General features: G+C 42.5%; 1 protein-coding gene across 2 annotated transcripts in view; it reads left to right on the plus strand.

Moving 5' to 3' along the window:
- The window catches only part of WBP2 (WW domain binding protein 2), a 524,763-nt gene that overhangs the window by 189,727 nt on the left and 313,248 nt on the right, over positions 1-21,788 (plus strand). For both annotated transcript variants that reach the window (XM_044077224.1, XM_044077225.1), the window contains exon 4: positions 4,686-4,778. In XM_044077224.1, the coding sequence (XP_043933159.1) occupies positions 4,686-4,778 (93 nt within the window). The remainder of the gene's footprint in view (positions 1-4,685; positions 4,779-21,788) is intronic.

Genomic DNA, 21,788 nt, shown 5'->3' on the forward strand with positions numbered 1-21,788 from the left:
GTTACATAATTCCTTTCGAGGAAAGTCCCTTCCCTCAAGTTCCCTTCCAGATGTACCACCGGTCTAAGGGAGATTGCAGAGTCAGAAATCGCAAAACTACTGCAAAAGAGCCATTCAGCCAGTTACAATAGACCATTCAGAGCCGGAATCTACTCAAGGTTCTTTTTGGTCCCCAAAAGACGGAGACTGGAGACCAATATTGGATCTCAGCAGACTCAACAAGTCTGTCAGGAAGACAAGATTCGAATGGTCACTCTTCAGTCAATTCTGCCCTTCTTACAGAAGGACAACTGGATGTGCTCAATAGATCTTCAGGATGCGTACTATCACATCAAAATTCACAGACGCTCCAGGAGATTTCTCCGCTTCGGCTGGGGTCCAGTCATTTCCAGTTCAGAGCCCTGCCCTTTGGTCTCACTACAGCCCCAGAGTGTTCACCAAATGCATGGCAGTGGTCACGGCTCACCTGAGGCGTCAAGGATTCCAGGTGTTTCCGTATCTCGACGACTGGCTCCTGTCAGCCACCACCAGGCATCAGCTTATACAAGCCAGGGATTACACAATAGACCTTTGTTCTCATTTGGGCATCTCAATCAACTTCAAAAGTCATCCTTATCGCCCTGCCAGTCTATTACCTTCATAGGCGCAAACTTAAACACTGTTTGGATGTCAGCTACCCTTACAGAACAAAGAGTTTCAGACATTCAGACTCATGTCAGGATCATTCTGGCCAGCAAGAAAATACAGGCCAGAATGGTTCTAAAGGTATTAGGTCTCATGGCTGCGGCCATTACTCTTCTTCCCTGGCTCGATTCTACATGCGCCTTCTTCAGTGGATGCTGTTCACACAGTGGTCATACCAGCAACTTCCAATGCGTCACCAGATTCTGGTGACACAGACATGCAAAGAGCATCTTGCTTGGTGGATCACATCGTCTCAGGTTCACCAAGGCAGGTGCTTTGTACCGTCCCGATAGCCACTGTCACCACGGATGCCTCCCTGATCGGGTGGGGGTCATTATCAGGGCAGGATGGTTCATGGGGCGTGGCAACCGTTCGAGTACCATCTGCACATAAATGTCCTGGAGATGAGAGCAGTGCTTTTAACGTTGCAAGCCCTCAACGACTTTCTTCCCGTAGGGACAATTGCAGTCCACACAGACAACATGTCTGTAGTTTGGTATATCAACAAACAGGGCGGAACCAAGTCCTACCCCTTGTGTCGAGAAGCGCTCAGACTTTGGCAATGGGCGATCTCCTCTCATCGGTTTCTGGTAGCAGCGCATATCCCTGGGAAAACCAACATTATAGCAGACAGATTGAGCAGAGCTATCCTCATGCCTCACGAGTGGTCTCTCAAGCAATCTATAGCGGAAGAGATTTTTCTGGAATGGGGTCGTCCATGTTGCGATCTTTTTGCTACTCCCCAAAACAGCAAATGTCCAGACTTCTTCAGCCTCTTCCCTCTATCAGGCCATCCCAACAGAGACGCTCTGACCCAGGATTGGCCCCAGGGACTTCTTTATGCCTTCCCTCCATTTCCTCTGATCCCTCAGGTGATCCAGAAAGCTACCGTTTTGAGAGCCAAATTGATTCTCATTGCCCCTTACTGGCCTCGACAAGTTTGGTTCCGTTCCTCCATCATCACCTTTTGGTGCAGCCGTGGCATCTGGACCCAGTGCCAGATCTTCTGATTCACAAATCCGGTCAGCTGCACCGGTCAATCCCTTCTCTCAACCTCACAGCATGGTTGCTCCACTTCCTTCCTTAGCCAGGCTTCCTTTGATCTCTAACCCAGTTAGAGACATCATAGTAGCTTCACTAAAATCCTCTACCAGGAGGATTTACACAGGCAAATGGAACGTTTCTCTTATTGGGCTAAGGCCCAAAATATTGATCCTTTTACTGCCCCTGTTCAGGCAGTTCTGGACTTCTTAGCAGAGATTTTTCATGCAGGCTCCTCTTCTTCCACAGTCAGAGTTCAATTGGCTGCTATTTCCAATTTTCATGTCGGGATAGCAGATCATAATATTATGTCCCATAGGCTCTGCAGGGCCTTCTTGAAAGGAATTTTCCTACTAAAACCTCCAATCAGGAATCCTCCTCCTCAGTGGGATCTAAATTTAGTGCTGACATCCTTGATTCTTCCCCTTCGAGCCAGCTGTTTCTTGTTCCCTGAAATATCTTTCTTGGAAAACGTTATTTCTAGTGGCTATTACATCTGCCAGGAGGGTGTCTGAACTTCATGCTCTTTCGGTTCGACCGCACTATTTGGTTTTCCACAAAGACAGAGTATCTTTGAGAACTAACCCAACCTTTTTACCTAAGGTCGCTCCAAAGAACAATTTGAATCAATCCATTGATCTCCGGTATTTTTCCTAACTATTCAGACAGAGCTGAACAAAAGCTACATTATCTTGATGTCCATCGTCAACTTAGATATTATTTGAACAGAACAAAAATTTAGAAAATCTGATCAACTTTTTGTTTCCTATGCGGATAATAAAAAGGCCTTCCTGTTTCTAAAGTGACTTTGTCCAGATGGCTTTCTTCGGTCATCTCTGAAATTTATACTCAGGGGAAAACAGCTGTGCTCAAAACCTAAAGCACATTCAACTAGGAGCTTAGCTACTTCTACAGCTTTTCAAGCTAGACTTCCTTTGGACACTATTTGTGCAGCGGCCACTTGGGCTACTCCTCACACTTTTGTTTCCCATTACAAATTGGACTTGGCCTCCAGGGACAGAGCCAGTTTTGGCTCTACAGTCCTCAAGAGTTTGTTCCATTGAGCCACCCAGGATAGAGGTGCTAGGGACGGTCCCATCAAGCAGAATGAAGGCGAGATTGACAACTTAACATTAAGTTATGTACCTACCATAACGTTCCATGTTAGTTGTCTTCTCTCGCTTCTTTCTTGCGACCCTCCCTCCTTCCCCCTGGCCTGGACAGACCTTGTATAAGAAACTATTATGCTAAAGACCATTCAGACCTGGTCCTTTTTCCATCTGTAAGTTTCTTCTTCCTTTGGGAAGTATTTTATGCTTGGTGCTATTGCCCTTTGTCAACAAACGAGATCTGGGTACTTACCGCCTTGCATCATGGGATATGGGGCTGCCTCGAGCTGGTAAAAGTGACTCTCGAGCTTAGCAAGTGCCGAGTCGGAGCCGAGGGATCGGCTCCGAACCCATCAAGCAAGAAAGAAGGCGAGAGAAGACAACTAACATGGAACGTTATGGTAGGTACATAACTTCTTATTACCACAAAGTGTAGACTACAATTACACTTAGTATTATCTTTCTGATTGACTACAAAGCACAAAAAATGTGGTAGAGATGTTCTTGAATACAGATCGTGTATACTTAATGTAGATGTTATTGAATCTGGTCCAATGACAAGTATGAAATGTACCTATAAATATAAATAGAATAAAAACAGTACTGCCATTACAACATTTGACTAAGATTGCATGTGCAAAACAGCCAAGTGAGTGACATTGAGTAAGTAAAAGATTTAACAATATTTACAAGAATGTTTCCATTATTAATGCGGAGGTGCAATGTAGAAAATCTAAATTAATTATAAATATAGGATTGTATGTAAGCGTACTAATACAGTGTAGTGAGCTAAGAATCAGGTGGGGAGATTGCATGGCTTTAAAAAAAGGTGTTTGGGGGAATTATATCTGCATCATTCTTGTTGTTCTAAAATAGCATTAAATAGATAAATAAAGTAAAGCTGCACATTTTGGAATAGAACCACCAGTACAGCAAAACCTAAAAACTAGCATACCATTATGTTAGTCCGTGTCTTTATAGTACTTGCATTTACTTTCTTTAAACACATGATCTCCAAGTATTTTCTTGAAAGTCGATAGTTCTGTATTCCGTATGTTTTCTGGAAAAGTGCTTCAGACAGCTAGAACATTTTGGAGAAACCTCTTTCACACTTACTAATTGTGACCAGGGGTCTGTCATTATTTCTAAGAATGTAGGGCTGGTTTCTAAATTACAGTCTTCTGAGGAGTGATGGACAGTAGCCATCATTTGATGTTTTGTAGATGATAGCTCTAGCTGTAGTAGTCAATTATTTGAGCCGAGAGTACCACAGCAATGCTCACTCTTCTCAGCTAGCTGTATAAATCTAAGAATTTTATTTGTGGGTAATTTAGTGATCATAGTATTGTTGACAGAGAGACAGTATTCAAGTTTACATTTACAGGAATGGCTCACCTAGCCTCGGTGGTTAACAAGGTAGGTATTTTGTATAAGACTTTAAGCTGAATTGATACCTTGTTGACCTGAGCTTCTGCGTGTTGGTGGAATGTTTTTTTTTTTCAGTATGATTAGTCCTAGATACCTCTGTTGAATAGTAATAGGAAGAGGGGTGTCCAGAGGGTTTGTAATGCTGAAAGTAAGGAACTTACTTAGATTTCTAGAGGTGCCAGATGGCATCAATGTACTTTTTTGTGTATTGACAGACATCTCATTTTTACAGTGCCACCTCAGTACAGCTTCAAAATCTTTCTGAAGTTCTGTGTTCAGTATGCAGTAGATAAAGATAATGAAGATGAGTGTAGTGTAGACTGTGATAAACTTTGTAGTTATTACTGAACTGTGCAGCCACGTTTCAGTGAGAATTTTAGTGTGAAATCTTCATTTATTTATTTATTTATTTTTCTTTTACAGGAGGATGGGAAGGATCTGCCACATTTAAACTGACCTTTTCAGCTGGTGGTGCCATTGAGTTTGGGCAGCAGATGCTTCAAGTTGCTTCACAGGGTAGGTTTTCTAGCTTTCAGGGCAGAAAGTAACTAATTGAGGTTTGAAAAGGGAGGATGCTGTAGTCCAGTGTTAACGTATGTATAGCATGACTAATACCCACTTAAGTAAATGAGATGTGAAAAACGTATTTACGTCATAGTTACGAATTCTACATTATGGGACCAATGTTCATTAATCATGGAGTCCAACATCCTTGCTAAGAAGGTAGTCATGTGTTGGGATACCATGATAATGAGCTGGTAGAATTAAGTTTGTGTCCCATTAAGCACATTCTGTGGAGACAATATGCATGCAGTTCCATTATCAAATATTTGTACAACTTAAATTGCACATTCTCTGGCTTGTATTTTAACTCATTTGCATTTGCTGAGCTGTGCAAAGAGCACTAGATGTGAAAACAGCAGTTCTATAATCTTGCAGAAACCTACATACACTCTTGAATGTGGTGCATTAAGCAGCGTTATTTAGAAACTAAATTTTTTAAATTCATTAAATTTGATTTTGTTAAAATGCATTAAATTAGGAAATTAAAACAGACTATTACTTTAGTTTCTTATTTTAAGCAGTTCATTTTTTTTCTTTGACTGAGACTTTGTGAAGTTTACTCCGCTACCAGCAACACTGTAGTTAACACTTCATCATTTAAAGTTCTGGTTGGATTGATGAGTTAATTAAAATATGATGTCTTTCTGTATCACTGTTGCAGTATTCATAACTGAAGGAATCTCCTACCAAGAATAGACCAACATCTGTCCAGTATAACAAAACCTTTAGTATTTACAGACACTGTATGTCACACATATGCTCCCCTTGCAAGGCATAGGGCATGAAGGTGACTTACGAATGCACACACTCAGAAATTCTTTGCCGCTGGTCTGAACGCCCTTCTGCTGTGCTGTTTACCAAGCCGCCTTTCAGATAAGTGCCCTGTTGGGGTTTCTTCTTGTCTTTTTTATTTAGTATTGTTTGGTTCATATCATCCAGCAAAGGAAAATGTCAGTCTGGGAAGCAAATTCCCCACAAAAACCATCATGGCCAGTATCTTTTCTGTTTGGGTGGTTCCCGCAACCATGCTCAGTGTTCCATGTGCAAGGCTTTTGTCCCTAAGACCCTACATAGTCATCTTTCCTCTTTATCTATTTACCTTAAAATGAATGCCTTAAGCTGTTAGGTCATGGTGCCATGGTGGAGTCATCCTGCTTCAAGGGTCAGCCATCTGCCAAGAAGAAGGCCAAAAAACTTAGGTCTGATATGACTTTCTAGCCTCCCCCAGACATAGTGAAAGCCCAGAGGATTGTCTGATGATTGCTTCAGATTCCTCTGCTGTGACCCCATCAGAGGCCAACATTGATCCAAATTCTCACATATCCTTGAAGGCTTTACAAACATCTGCTGCTGAAGTTGAAGGGAAACCTTGGTTGATTAGATCCAAAGGAATGAGGGGGATTCTGCAGATCTTAGTTAGGGAGGAGATCGCTGACTATACTTGTTGAATGTCTCCAGGGGTGTGACGCTTAAAGGGTGTTTCGTGCGGACATCCCACTGAAAAAGAACAGAAAAACAGCCATATTTCTCCTATAGTTAAGGATCCCCAACAAGAATGGCAGGATTTTACTCCGAGATTATTTAATGCTTTAATGACTTTGAAGCTTCCTCAAGGGGTGTCTGTGCCTGCTCCTCCTGGGTCTTCCACTCCTCTTAAAAGACCCAGGGAATTAGACTCTTCAGATGAGGATCTGGATTCTGGGGAGGAGTCCCTGGCTTACTGTTCTCACATTCTTTCCCCCTTGGATTATGGTGCATGAGAAGAAGAAGAGGATTCTATTAGTCCAGATTCCCCTTTGGAGGAACTCTCCATTGGGGATACTGTTGCCCACATGATGGAATATTTTAAATGGGATTGTTCTCAATTCCCTGATGATCAGAAAAGGTATTCTGAGATCCTCCAGATGGAGTCTCCTAAGCCATGAGTTGATACCCCTGTTCTAGCCACCCTCCTGGATACCTTTTCAACAGCTTCTTTGGCCCCTGATTCTTAGTCCTCAGCTCCCAAGAAACGTGATAGATTTTACAAGGTGCCTGACAAATGTAAATTTCTTTATAAATGCCCTTCTGCTGATCCTTTTGTAGTTTGTCTCTACTGACAAGCCCTCCAAGCTGTTGCCCTCTACCAAATTCCTTCCTTCAGATAAGGATAGTGGGGCCATGGAGAAGCTGGGCAAATGGGTTTCTACTGATTCTGCTTTATTCTTTAGGGCCATAAGCTACCGGACTCATATGACCAGGTATGTTTTTGGCTTCCTTTCCCAGGTTTCCAAAAAGGTTTTGGACCTTCCTGACTGAAGGAAAGGCTTCTGCATTTTCCCTGTTGGGCTCTACCTCTTAAGTTGCTCACCAGTCTATTAAATGCAGCTATGATGCAGCCAATGCCTCCTCCAGGGCTGCTGACTTGAGTTCTGTTATGAGGCATCACTCTTGGCTTCATTTTCAGGTTTTGCTTGATGACATTAAAGCCATACTGTTGGATGCTCCTTTGGATAATAAAAACCTTTTTGGTGCTTCTGCTGAAGTTTTCAAGTCTGTCCAGGATATGGATCAAGTCTTGCAGGAGCTGAAACATATTTTTGTTTCTCCTGTTCCTAAATTTCAGAGGAATTTACCCCTCCAAATCTGCTTTTGTTCACAGGCAGTCTGGTCCTCCACCTACGGCATAAAAAGGTTCTAAACGTGTGCCTCCTGCTAAATTTGCTCAAACCCCTACCTCCCAGAAACTTGCTTTTCAGGATAAGCCAGGTTCCATTTGACAGTTTGTTTCCCCTTTCCTTTGGTCAGGTTCCCTTATCACTTTTGTCTTTCCCTGTCTCTTCCAAATTAGTTAAGGATCACAACAGACTCTTGGGTTCTGTCCATTATCTGCCAGGGATATTTCATGGGTTGGAAATCCCTCCTCCCTTTTCGGATAACCCTGAACCTCCTCTGGAACAGCTTCCTCTTTTCCCAGAGGGTTTTCATTTACTTTTTGTCCAGGGCACCATTGAAGTTGTGCCTCCTGCCCAGGTAGAGAGGGATTTTTATTCCAGAATATTTTAGGTTTGTAGAAAGGAGGGTACTTGGAGACCAATTCCGGATCTTTCACGCTGAACACCTTTCTCAAGATTCCTTTCTTGCTAATGTCTCTTCAGAATCTTTCCCCTTTTTCTACCACAGGCTTTTCATGTCTCCAGATCTCATGGATGCCCACCTTCATATCCCCATCCATCCACCTTTGAGGAAATGTTTATGTTTCTCTGTTTCTTCCTTGCTTTTTCAGTTCACTACTTTGCCCTTTGGCATCTCTACTGCCCCAAGGGTATTCACCAAACACCTTACTCCTGTCATTGCCTCTTGCAGGATAAGATGAGCTCATATATTTCCCTTTCTGGATGATCTGCTCATTCAAGCTTCTTTCTCTGAGGCTGTGCTTCAGGATCTCCAGTTTACTATTTCCCTGTTGCAGAGTTTGGGTTCACCATAAACTTCCCAAAATCAGTTCTGACTCCTCAGGATCATATTTTCCTTGGTTACAGGCTTCAGACTATTCACATGCTGACATATCTACCTGCCTCCAAGGTTCTGTCTCTTACTGCATTTTTAGAGTGTCTTCTTCCTGTGGCTCTGCTTCTAGCACTTCAGGACTTTTATTCCCTCTTTCATCCTGGGCCCATCACAATTTTCATAGACAGTACCACAGTGATGTGGTACGTCAACAAGCAAGGGGGGTACAAGGTCCTATCTTCTTTGCAGATTAGCCCTTCAGGTCTGGGATCTAGCTGCCCAGTATCAAGTGACCCTTCAGGCTGTTTACATTCCCTTGGAGCAGACTCTAGTGACAAACTGTTTGAGCAGGTCCACCGCACAAGTTCACAAATGGATGCTTCACAGATGTGTTCCTGAACATTGCCCTTTGGTGTGGTATTCCTTGGGTACATCTTTTTGCCTCCCCTCTGAACAGGCAACTTCCTCTGTTCTGTTCTGTAGTCCCAAGTCCTCTAGCTTGGAAAGTGGATGCCCTATCTTCTCATTAGAAGAGGATGTTTTTTAATGTCTTCCCTCTCCTTCCTGTGTTACCAGGAGTCTTCCACAAGATCCAGCAGGACTCAGTCTTGCTACTGACTTATCCATTCTCACTTGTCCTATCTTCAAGTGATGATGTGGGTGATAGGGTTTTGATCCCTTTTAGGTACCTCTTTTCTGAAGATTTGTTTCTGGTCCTGCAGGAAAGAGGATGTTTTTTAATGTCTTCCCTCTCCTTCCTGTGTTACCAGGAGTCTTCCACAAGATCCAGCAGGACTCAATCTTGCTACTGACTCCCTTTTGGCCAGAGATAGCATTGGTTCCCCCTTCTTTCTCACTTGGCAAGGGGCAATCAACACAAGTTACCTCACCTGGTCGACCTTCTCCACAGGGTCTCTTATCCATTCTCACTTGTCCTATCTTCAAGTGATGATGTGGGTGATAGGGTTTTGATCCCTTTTAGGTACCTCTTTTCTGAAGATTTGTTTCTGGTCCTGCAGGAGGCAAGAAAACCCACTATCAGGAAATCATATTGTCCAGAAGGAAGAGATTTTCTGTCTGGTGCCTCTCTTACCACCAGGACCCCTGTCTGTGGAGGTTCCTCTGGTTCTGTCTTATTTGTTCCATGCTGGGTTGGCATATTTTTCAGTTATAGCTCACCTGTCAGCAGTTTCTGCTTGTCTGCCAGTGACTCCTTGTATGGCTTCTAGTTTTGAGGTCAAACAATTTCTTAAAGGAATCTTTAATATCAGACCTCCCAGGAAGCCCTTTTCCGCCTTCCTGGGACCTCAGTTTTGTTCTTGAAAAATTGACTCAGGCTCCTTTTGAACCTGCCACTTCAGCTTCCTTACAGCATTTTATTTGAAAGACTGTTCTTCTTTAGGCTCTCACTTTGGCCAAGAGGGTTTCTGAAATTCAGGCTGTCATGGTTGTTTCTTCTTTATTAGTTTTCATTAGAGACAAGGGTTCTCCTCGTACTAACTATTCTTTTATGCCCAAGGTGGTGAATGAATGGTCCTTTAATCAGTTTATTCTTCTGCCTTCCTTTTTTCTTTCTCCGCAGTCAGACAGCGAGAAGCTTCTTAACATCATGGATTTGTGTAGACAGCTCAGATACTATTTGCATAAAACTAATGTTATTTGCAAATCTGAGCAGCTTTTTGTTTTCTTTCATCCCCGGCCTCCTTTTGGTTTTACTGTTTCTAAGCAAACCGTCTCTTCCTAGATTTCTAAGGCCATTTCATGGTAAATGTCTTTTCTCATCAGTAAAGGGTTATTCTGCCAGGGCTGTTGCCTACTCTGGTGCTTTTTCCAAGGGGCTGGATGTCAATTCTATCCCTGAGGCTGCTACTTTGTCTTTTGTTCATACTTTTCCAAACATTACAAGTTGGATGTTATTTCCAGGGCTAAAGCTAGCTCTGCCAGGCCTATCCTTCCTGGGCTTCTGGAGGGCTCTTCCGTGCCATTCTGCTCCCAAGTTTCCTCTTCAGCTTTTGTACTGTCCCTTTGGTAGTGAATACTGCAGCAGTGATATGGAAGGACATAGTACAGTTGTGTAAAATCTTATCATAACAGTGGATGTCCTCTTTACTCTTGCAGTATTTGCTCCCTCCCTCCTGCCCTCTGCTCTAGTCTATTCTATCTTGTTGTCCTGGCTGAGGAGCTGTTTTCCCTTTTCTCCTTCTGGATGCACATGTTCTTCTTTGTCCCTTGGGACAGCCTGTTCCTCCTGGGGCTTTTTCAGTTTTGACTGTGTGTCCATACATCAGCTTTTTGCCCAGTGCCTTGTATGGAGACTGTATGTATGACGTACGGTGCCTATAAATACTAAATGCTTTGGTATACTGGCCAGACATTGCACTATCCTTGGGAAGAGATCCCTTTGTGTATGAATATTTCAACAGTGAAGAGGAGGACATCTACTGTTATGGTAAGATTTTAGAGAACTGTACTTCCACATCACAGTCATTGCTGCAGGAATTTGTTATGCAACTAGGAGTTTATCTGTAAGTGAATATCATTTCCCAGCCTGACCATTTGTAGTAGCCTGATGTCCCTAGGGTTGCATTGCTGCCATCTCAGTTTATGAAAATTAATGAAAGCCCATTTGTTAAAGTGAGTGCATTACTGTACTCATAAATTATCAGTTCTTTTTTGCTGCTTGAAATAGTGCATTCCTGCACAGGTTTCATGTTAGTAAGCATTTTAGTGACATTCAAAGCAGGAAGGGATAGCAACATCTGCAATTGTTACTTTTATTTGTGTGAATACTTTCTAAAATCATGGCACAGAGTAAATTTGAATGGATTTCTATATTACTCTGAGAACTTATGGGTTATAAAACAAGGGCACTTTTTTAACTTAGGCCTAAATGATTTTTTTAAATATGTGACATAAAATTGTTTATGTTGAATTTACTTATGGTGTGATGAATTAACACTGATTGAATGGCTTTTGTATTATTTTATTGCTGTATTTCTGTATTTCATAGGTGTTGACTAGTTTATTGATATCATTTTGAAAATCATGATAAGATGCATATGACTGACTCATTAATTATTTTTAGTATTAATTTCTTTTTTAATGTAGTGTGTTCTGATCTTACGTTATCAACTATTTCAGATGTTGTATACAGACTGTCCACAAGGTGTCACCATTCAGTATATTTGCTTTCACATGAACTTAGAGGTACTTTTATCAGGTATTGCAGCTAGCGTATTGTGAAATGACAGAGATAACCAATGGCTCTAGTAAATTCACCTCACGTTCCAGGAACCCTGTGTTTCGCAAAATGTGAGCCATAGGATGAACAAGTACAAAAAACACAGCAGGGCTGCTAAGAGGTAGCTGTCCCCAACGTTAAGATGGAGGACTGACTTCCGTTTCTTATTATTTGTGAAAGATGAAAAATAAAAATACTTAAACGTTACAGTATTAAATAACATTAATAAACAATCCCAAACTTCATATGTTAATTCCTATTTATTGAAGATACTGAAGAAACAAACTCACAGGCATAGTGACCTGAATAACACTGCTTTAATTTATTATAAGTGCTTTCATTCACCAATCGAACTTCATCAGATTGAGTTTTCAATAACTGCTTTAACTCTTGGAAAACTAATATATACATAAAAAGCACAACGCATCATAAATCATGATTGACAACCTCATACATAGTAATGAGCCTAGCCTACGACTAAAAGCTAGCCTGATGTAACCCAAGTCATTTTTTTTTACAATCCAAACTAAAATCAGAAACCGAAAGAGTACTAATAAAGTTCAAATAAACTGAAGTGCAGAACTAGTTGCAAACTCCTAGTCTATCTCCAGACCAGGAGCACGGTGTTACAAAACTCCCTTAACTAAAGGTTGTTTAACATGAAAACATGAATGTAACAAGATCTTCCTAAAGAAGTGATGAACTAAAAAAAAAACTGAAAAAAAAAAAAAATCAGAGAGCTGAAGCAAAGAAGTGTGTGTTTATGCACGCATGTGTGACAGCAGGCACATGAATCAAGAAAACAGCACCCACTCTAGTATCCTTGGAAAAGATGCAATATAAAGACACATCATAGATAAAAATACAATCAGAATAAAAACTGTAATCACAAGTGTATTAAAAACAAAAAAGAAAAGCGCTTTCATCCATATGGCTTCATCAGATCACTGTTAAAATGTGCATTCATAAAATTGGTCATACTCTAAAAATAGAAAGAAAATAATCAATAAAATGTGTGGAAAATGCAAATGACTATGTATATGTGTATGTTGTAGCAGAACAGAAAACAAGCAGAAACCATAAAAAATACAGGCATAAAAAATGTCCAAAAAGGTGAACAAAGGAGCAAACATATGTCAAAACCATTAATAAAATAATTTCTAGTCCATTTTCCTAAGCTGAAGAATGTATTTAATTGAACAAGCAGAATTAAGTTCAGGCGGGTTGTAGGCATTAAGAAGAATTTGCCATTCCAGCTCCTTCTTTTTAAGAATGGCATTATAGTTCCCTTCATGGACCCATCCTGATCATGTCTAAAGTGAAAAAAGAATGACCTGACTACTGTGTTTTGCAAGAGGATTCTTGCTTCGTTTGTTTCTAATTTTAGATGTGTTAGGCCAGTCTTCTTTTAAACTTAAAAGCAGTCTTCCCTACTTTAATAACTTGCCACCTGGAGCACTGGGCTCTGTAAACAATCTTTTCACTGTTACTGTTCCCAGCCACCTTACTGTTACATTTCTTACCTGTACTGGGACAGATGAAAAAAATCTCTACAGCTCATGAACTCACAAGATACAGAGAGGGGGCCCATATCTAAAAGAAAAAAATCTATTTTTTTACTCTGTTTTCTGAGCTATTTTAACACCTCAGAATCACTCTTGACTGCTTCTTGTAGAATTTAATATGTTTTCTGCAAAATGGTTGCCAACAGGGATTGACATATCAACATGATCTTTTATTCTTCAAGCTTATGTCTTTCCCATAATCCAGCCCCAGTCTGCTTTATACGAGTCATGCTAGACATAAGGAAGTAGTGGTGTATTCCCATGTCATTGACAAATAATGGGATTAATGTCAGCCACTGTCAATTTATATAACAGGACTTCTTCTGTTATTTCTTGAATGGAATGGCTCTTATTCGTGTATGTGTCAAGGCTTGTTTTACAGTATACTAAGGAGTTACAGCTGCAACCAAAAAGTAGCTAAATTGCAAGCCTTTGTTCAAAGTATCTAATCCACAGGTGGAACTCTAAATTGGCCTTAGGTGTGTATGTACGAGTGTGTGGTATGGATGACATACCATGGCAGGGCTAGCCACCCAGCGGTGTAAATCTTGGCTCTAGATTATTGTCACTGTTAAAGTGACAGCCCAACCCCATGTGGAAAAATGGGAAAAGGGGTTGAGGATGGGTGTTCAGTGTATCTTTTTGCAGCCCACCACCACCACACACACACACACACACACACACACACACACACACACACACAATTTTCCCTCAGGTGTCAAAACTGTCACTGCTCTGAGGGATCCTTGGAGTTTCATTTATAACTCATTAACACCTATGTGGTGTGGATTGTCACACTTCTAGCAACCCACATGCATCCTTGCATGGCATAGCATTTTCTGAACATTTAACTTAAAAAGCATAAGGTAAGTACATGTAAATATGTTGTGAACAATAACAGCTGTTAAAACTAAAAATAGCAATGTTATCAGTAAGAAATATTGTTTACAATTATATTAGTGTATTCACAGTCTTTCCACAAATGCTATAATATACTATAATGCACACATACCCAGAATTATATATTTTGCTAAACTTTCACCAATTGTCATTTATTGGAAACTGTACAGCTTTGACATACATTGTTGGAATATTTTTGTTAACCAAATATACACTTTGGCATGACAACAAGAAATTCCTGAGTGCAAGTTTATTGAGATATTTAGATAGTTCTTAAAAAGATGGAGGAAAAATCTAAAACTTTGCAAACTGTTAAAGATTTCTTACAAGTGCAGCCTCCTAGATTTAATAGGCATTTGCCCTCAAAAAATTGTTCCTTTCCTGCCTCTTCCAGACCGTCTCAGTTCAAACCCAGAACCAGCAGAACACCCAGGCTTCTGTCCCAGGGTGCGCATAGGACTAAGCAGTGGGGGGCTTCCATTTCCAAAGCAGGGAGTAGTAAGACTCCCCCTATGGTAAACTGTCTCAATGACTTAATTTTAAACCTTCCAAGCCCTGCTCAACAGACTGTTCCTTTAAGGGTTAAGATCGCCCTGCACTCAAAAAATTGGGAACTCATTATCCAGGACAAATGGGTTCTAAATATAGTTTCCCAAGGATACAGATTCCACTTCCACATGTTACCAACCCCAAATGGTTGGCCAGACATGACCCCAAATCAGTGGGCAGAAGCTCAGAAGCAAGTACTCTCTCTCTTAGGATTAAAGGCTATTCAGCCTGTTTCAGAAGAAGAGTGGGAGCAAATATTTTTACTCAAGCCTTTTCCTGGTACCTAGGAAAGACCATGTCTGACGTCCTATCATGGACCTGTCTAGCCTAAATACATTTTTGGTAATCCCAAAATTCAAAATGCTAAATCTTCATCAGCTGCTTCCCATGCTAGGCAGAAGTGCTTGGTTGGCAACACTGGATGTAAAGGAAGCCTACCTGCACATCCCAATAACGGAATCTTGCAGAAAATACCTACTCTTCAAAGCAGGCTGCATGCACTATCAGTTCTCTGCACTGCCCTTTGGCTTATCTACTGCGCCCAGGGTATTCACAAAGTGCCTAGCTCCACTCATTGCATTTTGAAGGCAAAGAAATATTCAAATATACCCATACCTGGAAGATTGTCTGATTCAGGCAGAAAGCCAGGACATACTTCTGAATCATCTGGCATTTGTACAGAAGGTGTTAACTTGTCTGGGGTACACCATAAACGAAAAGAAATCACATCTGGTACCCTGTTAACAAATTATATTCCTGGGAGTAAGCTTGAACACAACTTCCCAGATGGCTTTCCTCATGCCAGAGAAACAAATTCATTTGACAACTTAATTCAGACTACTGGCCACAAAAACCCAGCTATCTGCAAGGCAAATACTGCAAGCCTTGGGGTTCATGGCCTCGTGCATTCTACTAATTCCATATGCAAGACTGCATATGAGGAAACTCAGTGGTATCTAAAAAGCCTATGGTGTCAACATTCTCAGGATCTAGAATGATTCCTATCATACCTTGCCTATTGTTAGAATTCCATTGGTGGGCAGAGGCCTGCCACCAGAACAAGGGACTACCATTCACTCTACCCCCTGCCGCCAAAACCCTAACAACAGACTCATCAGACTATGCATGAGGGTCTCACCTGGCAGGGACGTGCATTCAGGGCAAATGGAACTCAAGTCAAATGCACGTGCATATCAATCATCAAAAAGAAATGTTAGCTGTACAGAATGCTCTGACAGCCTTCAAGGACCACATTCTTCCAGGACAATTAATGGTAAAGATGGACAACACCACTGTTATGTGGTACATAAACAAGCAGGGGGTTACCCATTCTTACCCCCTCTGCAGACTAGTCATGGCTCTGTGGAACACAGCCTTGAGCTACCAAGTGCATCTACATGCCCAATTCCTGCCAGGAAAACTAAGTACACTAGCAGACAAACTAAGCAGAAATGTCATGGAACCACACGAGTGGAAACTGGAACCAAAGATTTTCAACATGTTGATCAACAAATGGGGGATCCCAGATATAGACTTGTTTGCCTTCCCCCAGAACTACCAATCGGAGAAATTCTGCACAGACTCCCCACAAACAAGCTTGGAAAGTGGATGCTCTGTCCTTCAGCTGGAAAAATCTGTCAGTTTATGCCTTTCCTCCTCTACCTCTCCTCTCCAAAGTACTACTAAAGATCAAACAGGACAAACCAAGGATGATACTGATTGCATCAGACTGGCCACACCAACACTGCTACCCCCTCTTGCGCAGTGTGTCACAGCTGGCTCCATGGCACCTACCTCAGACACAGCTGGCTCCATGGCACCTACCTCAGACCCCTACCCTACTGTCTCAGCAGGAGAGCCAGATTCTGCACCCCCAGCTTCAAACCCTGAACCTGGCAGCCTGGCTAATTACATAATCTCTCCTTTACCAACCCTCAGTAAACAAGTGTTGGATGTCATTTTGGAGGCAAGGAGGCCTAGTACTAGCAAATCTTATGCTGAAAAATTGAAAAGATTCTGTGTCTGGAACCAAACTCAAGGGATGGCCGCAGCAGCGCCCAATTTACCTCAGATTCTTCAATACTTAACTGAGATGCTTCACAAGGGCCTTTCCTTTTCCTCCATCAAAAATTCACACCTCAGCCATTTCAGCTCATTACAACACAGAACCACCCCTCTTTTCTCACCCACTGCTCAAGCAGTTCCTCAGAGGGGCCAAAACTTAAGACCACCCAGGAGAACCCCATCTCCAGCCTGGGACCTTAATTTTGTATTGGAAAAAAATCACTCTTCCTCGTTTTAAGCCAGCTGCAACTACAGAGTTAAAATTCCTTTCTTGGAAAACAGCTTTACTTTTAGCAATCACTTCAGCAAGAAGGGTATCTGAATTACAGGCCCTTATGGCAGTGGAGCCTTTCATCATCTTTCATGTGGATAGGGTGCCCCTTAGGACCAATCCCTCTTTCATGCCCAAGGTGGTATCCAGTGTGGCTCTTAATCAGGCCATTCATTTGCCAACCTTCTTTTCTAATCCACAGAACAAAGGGGAACGGATACTGCACTCCTTAGATGTACACAGACAACTTAGATTTTACTTGAACAGGACTAAACCTCAAAGGAAATCTGAACAATTGCTGGTGGCGTTTGCTGCAGGGGCAGAGGGGAAGGCCATTTCAAAGCAAACCATTTCTAAGTGGATAGGTCATTGCATTCATTTCTGCTATAAGCACCATGGAAAACCTACCCCACAGGGATTAGACCCAATTCAAGCAGTGCTGCATCTACCTCTACAAACTTTCTCAGAGGTGTCCCCTACCAGAGACATCCTAGAAGCTCCTGCCTGGAGTTATGTACATACTTTCACCAAGCATTACCATTTGCCAATTTTCTCTAAATCCAGAGCTGGCTTTGCCACTGCAGTCTTTGCAGGACCTTATAGGTGGTCCTAATGCTATCTAAATTCCTCATCCCATCCTTAGCTTTGGGAATCTACCCAAATGTGATTACTGCAACAGTGAAACATGAAGAACATAGTACAGTTGTGTACACTTACCATAAATGTAGATGTTCGAGTGTACTCACTGTTGCAGTCCTGGTTACCCTCCCTCCAGCCCCCTGACTTCTTTTGGTTATACCTCTATTCTCCTCTACTATACTTAAAAGCTTTTTTGTGTATTTGCTTTTTTGTTGGAGTTATAACCTTGTATATACATATATATTTAATTGCTTCCCATTAAGGGGGACACCTGACATCTGGGGCAAGAAAAAACTGATGTAATGGCGTCGACTGCATGCTTTATACCCCTGACTACCTGACGTCACGGAAGATGAGACAGCAACCGACGCAGGACCCAATACTTCGATAATCAGGTTGACTGATGGCTACCTGCAAGCAGATAACCCAAATGTGATGACTGCAACAGTGAATACACTCAAACATCTGCATTTATGGTAAGTGTACACAACTGTACTTTCTCTTCCTTTCTGCAATAAAGAGAGTGGAAAACAGTTTCACACCTCTGTTCTGTTTTTACAGCAGCTGCTGAGCTGCTGACATCAGCAGGACTAATAACCAGTATAAGGATCATAGGATCACAGGAGGTTGCTAGACCCAGAGGTCATTTCAAGCCTAGCTGTTTCATCCCAAAGTAATACCATACATACTCTAGTCAGTACCCAGGATCATATTTAGTAATGACTGCCCATGTCCAAGGGGGTTGTGGGCACTATTCCTGGTAAGAATTTATAGTGCCTCATCCACTTGTCCAGGTTCCTTTTGAACAGTGTCATAGAGGTACTCTGCTTCACATGAACTGGCAGCCTATTTCAAAGATGTGTCAGTGGGTGGGAGATAAATATGTCCCTCCAGCACATCCTATTCACGTTATAAGCCATATTTAAGTCCCTGGAATGGGTAGCTCTAGTCCATGTGTTTTACAGATCTGCAGCAGATTCATTAGTTTTGGGTCAGAGTTTGCTCTGTAAGCCAGCCATAAGTTTCCCCTAAAAAGTCTACACGGTACTGAGTATAGAGATGGGGACTTTAGTCCATCTGTGTAAGGCACATGCTGGTGTCCCTTGATCTTTTTAGTTAGAAACCTCTGCAGTCTCTCCAATTGCTGCAGGTACTTTGTACGGTACATTCCTAAAGGAGCATTATGCAAAATTATGGGCCTGATTAGTGATGAGTGTAGAGGGGTTATAATCTCCTTTGCTAATCAAATGTGCTACATAGAAAGCCTTCCTTGCAACAGTAGACACATGGTGGTCAAAGTTAAGGCTGAATCTACTTGTGATCCCAGATCTCTTACCACTTCGTAGGTACATAGGGTATTGTTGTTAATTTGATAGTGTGAAGGGAAATTGTTTTACCGAAGGGAATGATGATGCATTTCTTTGCATTCAGTTTGAGACCATGACTAAAACACTAGTTGTTGGTTTGTGTAAGACCCTCCTGAAGTGTACTGAGATAATTTGGGGATTCAGTTATTGCACCCAGTTTGCAGTCATCTGCAAACTTGGTCAGCCACAGCCTCTTAGTTTTGGCTTGAACTTCTGAGAAGTATATTCCAAACAGTAGGGGGCCCAGCACTGATTCTGGTGGCACCCCGCTAGTGACAGGTCTGCTGGTTGATGTGAGTCACCCACTTTGATAGTGTGTGACATCTTACAACAAAGGGGTATACATTCAATTTACTAAGATTATCAGTAATGCCTGAGTGTGGGATTGTGTCAAAGGCCTTTGCCATTCGAGGTATGCTGTGTGCACAGATTTGCCCTTGTCCTTCGCCCTGGTCACATTTTTGAAGAAATCCACCAGGTTTAATAGGCAGGATCTGTCCTTAACCAAACTGAATTGGGTCGGATCCAGGGTTTGGATGTCACCTATGTCTTTATTTATGAGATCCATGATGATACATTCCATGGCTGTACAGATGAGGCTGGTCGGACTAATGGGTCTGTAATTCCCTGGGTCTGCTGCTAAGCCACCTTTGTGGAGAAGGATAGCTGTTGCTGTTCTTCTTTCTGTAGGAACAAAGCCTGTGGTTAGGCTGTGATTGAGTAGGGTACTTAATGGTGATGCTAGTTCATGTTTTAGTTTGTTCAGAAGACAGATTGGGATGACATCTGGTCCCATAGAGGCTGTGTTTTTAGCCTTAGACAAGGCTTTACTAACCTGCTGTTCGGATATGTTGGGTGGGGGGAGGTTGAGGTCAAGGTTTGTGATAAGTTTGGAGGGAATAAGGGAGTGAAATTTTTGCTAGATCTGTCCACTAGCAGGTTTGCTATCTCTGCAGGATCAGTGTGTGTGATATCATTTGTCACTAGATCTAATGTTATGCTTTTCATTATTCATCATGAATGGGTACTTGGATCCGGACTTGGATCTGACCAGCACAAGTCTTCAAGCAAGATCTAAGGCTCGAGCTCCTTCTTTTCCCATAATCCCCCACCACTGGAAGCACCCCAGATCTCATTTGCTGTATTGTCCGAGGTTCTTTGGCTCGAGCATGCAGGAGTGTTTTTTCAGACATTTAGCAGGTGCTATCTTTTTTTTTTCTTGTAGATATTTAAGTTTATTTCTTTTAGCAGTAGTTGGGTAGTTACATTCCTCCCCTCCCATTTTCTTGTTTTAGTTATAGTTCACCCCCCCTCCCTCTCCAGTGTGGCGCTTGGTGCCATTTCTCTACCTTTTAAAAAATTTTGTATTTAGAGTCTGTTTCGTTGATATCTATAGAGTGTGTGTGTGTGTGTGTGTGTGTGTGTGTGTGTGTGTGTGTGTTACCTTTTATTTTCGGAAGAGGGTTGTTGGTCTTGTGAGTAGAGAGTAAGACTTTAGTGTAGGAGTTTGGGGTTTGATTCTGGTCAGTGAATTACATTATTCATTTTGGGGTTGTTTTACTTGTTGTGGGCAGTTACTATGTCAGAGAAGCCCTCCGGTTTCAAGCGCTGTTCGTCATGTGGGCGCAAAATGCCCAACTCGGACAGCCACCTTAACTGTGTTTACTGTCTCGGGGCCGGCCATCCCAAGGGTGAATGTGATATTTGTACTTCGTTCAACCCATGAGCTCTGGCGGACTGCCAAAACAAACTTTTATTGAAATGCATGGTCCAGGGAGGTCCCTTCGTTTCTGGGTCCTCTTCATCTTCTACCCATCAGGAAGGCAAGAGGAAATCCCCCATGGCCTCCCCAGTTTCTTTTCCTTCTCGTGCTCTGAAAAGAATTAAGTCTTCAGTCTCTAGATCCAAGATTAGCCTCTGCTATGCTGGATCCGAGAGTAGGATCCCGGCCTCCTTCAAATTGGAGGCCTTTGGATCCATCAACACAGTGAGCAGACTTGGTGCTCCCAGAGCACGGTTCAGATCCGGCAGGCCCATATGATCCTATCCTTCTGCTGGAGGAACCAACCCTTCTGTGTCTGAGCTCAGACCCTAGTGCGGTGGCTTCCCCCTCGGATCCAAGGCGTTCGGATCCTAGACCTCGGAGCCAAACCTCGGATCCGGGTCACCATAGGATTATTCTGGGATCCAGATCTGGATCCCCCTCTAAATCCACCCACTCCTCAGTATCTTCTAGGTCTTCTAGAAGTATCTTATCTGCAGACATGGGACAGGATAATGCACAGCTTCTTTAAGGTCCAAATGAAAATGGGGTTGCTGGCATCTCCAGCCCATTCGGGTGCCAGGAGATCTCCTGCCCCTCAGATTGTTTCTCCTCTCCCGACCCAACTGGTTTCAGGACCCTGTGTCTCGACAGACTTTAGGGCGACATGGACATATCCGACTGTTGGTGGTGCTGTTGACTTCATCTGTGTCCCAGACCAGCTTGGTTCTGTTGCCATCAGACCGCCGCAGGTCCTGGTCTTGGGATGTTGTCGTCTCGTCCCTGGGCAGGGGGTCTGTGATTTTCAGACCGCTCTCTGCCCTTAGGTGCCTCGGCATTGGACAGCTCTGGTCCAGATCTGTCCAGGGCACCAATGGCTGGGGAGAGTTCGACCATTCCTTTGTGGGTTGTTTCAGCTCCCATTGGGGAGGGGCCTGAGGACATGGATTTCGATGAGGAGGATGGGTCCACCCGATCTCAGCATATGTCTCTTTCAGAGCCATCCTCGAAATCCCAAAACAGAAGGGTGAATAGTCTGTCCAACCCCCGTCTTATGAGGAATCTGATTTTGTAAAGGCATTCGGGTCAGGGACATCTATGTCCTGGGTGCCCTC

This window comes from Protopterus annectens, chromosome 7.part0 (assembly GCF_019279795.1).
Source record: "Protopterus annectens isolate FY-2018-M chromosome 7.part0, PAN1.0, whole genome shotgun sequence".
Lineage (NCBI taxonomy): Eukaryota > Metazoa > Chordata > Ceratodontiformes > Protopteridae > Protopterus > Protopterus annectens.